The sequence below is a fragment of the Marmota marmota genome, unplaced genomic scaffold (assembly GCF_001458135.2).
Source record: "Marmota marmota marmota unplaced genomic scaffold, marMar, whole genome shotgun sequence".
Classification (NCBI taxonomy): Eukaryota; Metazoa; Chordata; class Mammalia; order Rodentia; family Sciuridae; genus Marmota; species Marmota marmota.
The window spans coordinates 8438838-8444837 of record NW_025999983.1 but is presented as its reverse complement, the minus strand read 5'-3'; the positions used below and the strand labels follow the sequence as shown (position 1 = coordinate 8444837).

Below are 6000 nucleotides of genomic sequence, written 5' to 3'. Positions count from 1 at the left end.
AAAAAAAAAAAAAAAAAAAAAAAAAAAAAAAAAAACTTTACCGGAGAGTCCTCCTGTACTGTTCTTTCTGAATGACCACTGCAGATTTTTGCCAGCAGAACTGAATGTCTGGAGAAAGGAAATCACTGTGTGGAGAGTGCTTTTAGACTCAATTTTCAAAATAATTGTCACCCCTCAACAAAATATACAGAGATGGACCCTTCACAGAAATCAAGAACAAATCAATTTTGAGTTCATTTCAAAAACAGAAAAAGTATGGCACAGATGTAAGCCACGGTGTGGTTTTCTTTAATGATACTGCACCTTGGATCACACAGGCCAGCATGAAGTTTGTCACTCAGACTTTACAGGAATCTTTCCTTAATTCCATCAGTCCTGCTTCAAGCATAAAACAGGAAGTGATTCAATAATTCTCATAAAAATCAGGCCTGTTTGGCACTAGCATACAATTGGGAAGAACAAACCAGACAGGCTTCTGCTGGGTAACCTCTCTTTTTATAAGGGACCTGGAACATGTTGAGGGGCTTCTAGATTTAGAGTACTAAAGAGCCAAGTGTGACGTGTCTGCCCGGGACCCTCAGGCCCGGCCTTTACATGGCCTCGAACTCGTCGATCCGCTGCTTCGTGTTGCCCTGCCGGATCTGCCGCAGGGTCTTGTACTTGTCCCGGCCCTGCCGCATGTTCTCGTTGTGGATGATGTCGTTGTGGGTCCTCTTGTTCTCATCTCTGGCCTGGGACAACTCGTTGCTCAGAGTCTGCAACGTGAAGCGGCAGCAGTCAGCACCTGCCCTCCCTGGGACACCACCGAGTGGCTGGGCATGCAGACCCCTCCCCTGGGAAAGGGAGAGGTTGCCGGGTGGAGAGGACCTCTGTGGTGGCCCGGTTTAAAAGGCACCGGCCCAGGTGAAAGCAAAGCAGGCCCCGCCCCGCCCCTGCTCACCAGCAGCTGCCGCTGCACGCGCTCGTTCTTCTCGGCCTCGGTGACGCGCTTCTCCTCGTTGCGGTCGTCCAGGATGCCCTCGCTGCAGAGCTCGGCGCTGTAGCCCATGGGCTCCGCGCCCTCCTCCTGCGGGCTCTCCTGCACGTGGTAGCTCACGGGCTCGTACACCGGGGGCGGCGGGGGCGGCGGCGCGGTCATCACCAGGTGCAGCTCCTCCTTGGTCTTCACCAGGTCGTCCTGGGCTTCTTTGGCCTTTGGAAAGCAAATAAATAGGTGGGAGCGTCTCCCCCAGGTCCCTGCGCTGGCACTACTTTAAGAAGCTGGCGTGGTCTCCTCGTGGGGAGCACAAGAATTCCGTCCCCCGCTCCTGGGAGCTATAACAGTACAGCCCCAGCACGGCTCCGCAGAAGTGGGCTGGGCTGCTCTCCCTGTCCTTATCACTTCCACGGCACAGGCGACACCGTGCCAGAGGCTGGGTGTTTCTTTTTCTTTTTTAAAAATACTTATTTCTGAGTGGTAGTTGGACACAATACCTTTATTTTGTTTGTTTATGTGGTGCTGAGGATCAAACCCAGGACCTCACACGTGCGAGGCAAGTGCTCTACTGCTGAGCCACAACCCCAGCTCCAGCTGGACGTTTCTTAAAGAACCCTTCCTTGTTCTCTATATGACCCTATTACACACCTACTGTGTATATATATATTCGGAAACAACAAGTCTTCCACATCCCAGAGAGCAGCACACACAACACTGGTGTGAATTACTGCTCTCCTTGTGGGCTACATTTATTGACACCTTCCTGCCATTACCCCGAGTCCACCCAACATCTTCACAGGACACATATGCCCAGCCCTGCCTCCAAGTGCTTCCTGGGGGTGAGCTCAGTCTGCCTTGTTCTGTCACCAGCTTTTCTCACTTAATACTTTATAATGACCACCTTCTCCCCAAAACCTAAAGAGCCTTCTGTGTGTAGCAGGTGGAAAACACGCCGGGCAGCCAGGGAGGCTAGTTACAAGTGACCCAGGAGGGCAGTCCTAGAGACAAACAGGTGGGAGGATGAAGGGGAGGGGGCCTCCCGAAGCTTGGTGTTAAGTCCATGACATGAACCACACCTAGACCCTGTGCTGTCCTGGAGGGCACAGAGGGCCACAGGTGGAGGACAGGCTCTGCAAGGTCTCATGATTGCAATCAGAGCTCGTCAAACCTGTGCAGGGTCCATAGTGAGAGCTCACAGGTGGGTCTCACCACCTACTGCCATAAGGAAAGTGAGGCTCAGGGGAGGCCATCCCCGCTTCCTGGCCAGGTGGCCACACCGCTGAGCCTGGGCTCCCGCTCTGGTTTGGAGACCTCTGAGGTCCTTTTCACACACCCTCCAATATATTCCAGGAGGTCTTATTTCTGTCACAGGGGCCCAAATAATTGGATTTAAAACTAGTTCCTGAGCAGGGGCGTCTGATCCTGGTGAGCAGAGGCGGGGCACTGGTGGAGTGGACTAGCGGGTTGATCCAGCAGCTGCACACACTGGTGTACAGGCCGAGCCCGCTCCTGTGGATCTCTGCTTCAGCAGCACAGCAGGTGCTGGCCAAGGATGGAAAATGTCCCAGGAGCTTCTAATGCGACCCGGGGTCAAGCTGGACTCTCCTAACCCACTGCGGGCCACAACAGGCAGGATTCCGAGGCACAGACTCACCCGGTGCTGCCACTCCTCAACCTCGTCCTCCTTGCGCCTCCGCGCCTCCTCCAGGAGGGCAATCTTGGCAGTGTACTCGGCGAGCTCCGCAGCCTGGAAGGGAAGGCGGAGCCAAGCAGCTTCTGAAATCCTCTGAGCGTCCACTTGCCGACATTTACATGTGTTGGTGAAAGGACTCTGCGGTGACACACTGCATCCCTCCCGCTCCCCGGGGTCAGCAGGGCTCATCCGAGCTGACCTGTGTCTGTGTGGGACTCCAGACACCCACGCTCAGGTCCACTTCCCTGACTGGGCACAGATGACAGCAAGTCCCTAGCCCCCTCCCCGGTGGCTGCTACACGCCTCCGGTAGATCCGATTACGGCCCCAGAGAAGAGCCATTACAAGGCAGGTGTCGCTTTTTCGATCCCCAGAAGCAGCCCCTCTATAATTCAGCATCTTGAAACCCAGGCAATCCCTACCAGCTGCTCCTGGCTCTTTATCTGATCGGCCGCCTGTCTCTCCAGCTCCTCCTTGGCCCTGAGCGCAGCCACGCGGTCAGCCTCCAGTCGCTCCGCCTCCTCCTGGGCCCGCTTCCTTTCGTCCTCCAGCTGGAGGGCTCTCTGGATCTGGTCATTGAGTTCTGCAAGGAATACGAAGCCAGAGCGGTTCCAACCCCAGGCCAGGGACCAGAGTCCTACTCGAAGCCATTCCCAGGACCACGGGCCCGGGATGAGTCACAGGTGGCCAGCTGTCCCCTGGGAGGTCTCAGGCTCACTCCATCATGTTTCCACACAACTTCCTCCAGACAGTTAGAAACCACTGCCGAGAGGTCAGACACCGGCCCGGCTGGGTCCGACCCTTGTGCCCTGCGGTACCAGGATCCTCAGTCTCACCGCCTCGGCACTCGCTGTAACAGCCAATTCCCCGCCGGTCTTTCCAGGCTGCCAGCGAACACAGCCATCTCCCTGCCACACCAAGAGCCCTCCAGGGCAGGGCTGGTCAGGAGCCTGGGGGACTATCACAGCCAAGCTGTGTTCTGAGCCACCGGGCTGTGCTGAGGGGTCTGGCCTTCACAGGTGGCCTTGGTGGAGTCAAGAGGCTGGGAGCAGTGCAGCATGGCTCTGCCACGCCCAGGCTGCCACCAAAGGCTGACAGTGTCCTCATCTCGAGGGACTTTGGGAAAATTAAAACCACCAGCACAGGAGGGAACCAAGTGGGTCGTTTCTCTGATCAGGCTGTTTTGGGGTACCATGTTAAACTGAGACACTCTGGAAGGCTCCCCCCAGCTGTGTGCGGGGACCCTGCCTGCCTCTGCGGGGACAGCCAGCCTGGGCAGTCAGGGCGCCAGCCGACCTTTCTCGGCCCTCCTGGTCTTCTGCTCATAGTCCTGCAGGCGCAGCATCAGCTCCTCCTTCTCCCGCAGCATCTGCTCCTTCTCCCGCTCAACCGTCTCCCTCCTCTTCTTCTCAGTTTCCAGCTGCTGCCTGGTTGAGGGAGGGGAACAGGCACAGGAGCGTTAGGGCCCGCAGGCCCAGGCGGGCGAATGAGGCGGGCTTCCCATGCAGCTGCCAGCTGCTGTCTCGGGCACCGTCAGGACGGTGTGTGAGAAGGCCGGGAACAGATCCCAGATCCCAGGGACGGCTCCCTGCGGCACTCGGCCCTCAGCGCTAACGCTGGCTGGCACTGCCCAGGCCTGCACCAGGTTGTGCCACCAGGCTCTGCTGGCCACGGAGGGCATGGCCACGTGGGGGTCACCCGACAGGCACCATGTCCTGGCAGGCCAGCTGTGCAGCCATGCTCCCTGCCCCAAGACGCCGCTCACCGCTCCAACTGCTTCTGGTGCTTCTCCTCCCGCGCCTGAGCCTTCATCTGCTGCACCTCGATGGTGTCCGGCTTCCTGCGGCGCATGTACAGCTCGTGGTTCCCCATGCAGAGCTGCAGGATCCGCTTGTTGATTCTCAGCCGGGGGGCATAGAACACGAAGTCCTGCAAGACAGACGGGACAACGCGACTCAGGGATGCTCTGGTGGCACCCACCAGCCACGCTTCATGAAGTCGTGGAACCTTTTCTAAAAGGACAAACATGACAGAAAGTAGGGCCCAGAAACGTACATTCCCAGTGCTAGGAACAAGTTCTCTGAAACAAGTAGAGGAGTGTGTCCGGTGCACCTGTGTACGCGTGTCTCTGCACACACACTGAACTCCCAGCCTGGGCAGCTACTCCAAGGAGAGGCCACTGCCATCTGTGCCCCACCTCTGGTGTCTGTCCTCTCCAATCCCACAGCTGCCGTCACCATGCGCCCTTACCCTTTCTTGCCTGGATGGCCTCAACGTTCCCTGAGTTTCCTGTATCCTCTGCCACAGCCTTTGCCTCCCATTCTGTGAGCACGTGCGCCAGTCGCCACCCTGCCCTCCTCCAGGTTTCTAAGCGTGCACACACCTCAGCCTCGCAGCACAACCCCCACAGGCAGCTGGGTGCATCTTTCATACCCGAGAGCCTCCTTCTGATCGCAGTGTCATCATCAATTCCAACCCAAGAAGCCCGACTCTGCTGCTGTGCCTGCCCTACTGGGTGCAGGGGGCTCCCACAACATGCCATCACGTCACCCACTGACTCGTCCCGGATCCTGCTCCTGTTAGACCATCCACTCCCAGGAGCAGGGCTGGTGTCCCCGCCTCCCCCGGACCAAACCAGCACTCATGGTCCCTGGGGGTCAGCAAGCTCTGCTGCGGGGCAGCTGCCTGACGCACATAGCCACGCCTGAGCCCCACAACCTGAGCAGGCTACTGCATCCCCCAGCCTCAGCGTCAACATGAAATGGGGAGGATAGGGCCTAACGAACCCCCAAGAAGACCCAACCACCGTACAAGGGGACTTAGAATAGCATGTGGCACAATGAAAGTGGCTGACCCGCCAAGCGACCACTCTCCAATGCTCGGTGCCTCACATACCTGCTACCCTGCCAGGCTCCAGAGGGAGGGACAGAGGCCATCCCGGTTCCCGCTATGACTAAGGGGCCAGAGGAGGACATAGTTTGGAAACTCTTACAGTAAGTATTTCAAATGCTCCGTCAGCATCCTCGGAGCCACAGGTCCCTGGCATTCAGATCCTGACCGTCTGGAACAGGGGAAGGGGTTGAAACCAAGCAGCACCATGACACGCCCCACAGTGACATCAGAGGCCTACGGAGCAAGCTGGACCAGCCAAGAAACACCCAAGAGGAGCTCAGTTAGTTCCTCGGTCCCTGGCTCCAGAAAACCTGGGTGAGAGGCAGAGGCCAAGCCCCAGAGCCCCTGAACTTCCTGGGTGGGGCTCCCCGGGGTTTCACACACTTGTTATTAAGTCATCGGGTTTCCCAGGGAGGAGTCCAGAGCTGGGAGAAGCAGGA

At 57.6% G+C, this 6000-nt stretch overlaps 1 protein-coding gene across 1 annotated transcript in view; it reads right to left on the bottom strand.

The window, feature by feature from the left end:
• The window catches only part of Ezr (ezrin), a 45684-nt gene that overhangs the window by 587 nt on the left and 39097 nt on the right, over positions 1-6000 (bottom strand). The window contains exons 8-13 of the mRNA XM_015498631.2: positions 4434-4597; positions 3965-4095; positions 3091-3251; positions 2631-2723; positions 941-1192; positions 37-755 (exon numbers count right to left, since the gene is read on the bottom strand). Coding sequence (XP_015354117.1) covers positions 591-755; positions 941-1192; positions 2631-2723; positions 3091-3251; positions 3965-4095; positions 4434-4597 — 966 coding nt within the window. The 3' untranslated portion in view covers positions 37-590. The remainder of the gene's footprint in view (positions 1-36; positions 756-940; positions 1193-2630; positions 2724-3090; positions 3252-3964; positions 4096-4433; positions 4598-6000) is intronic.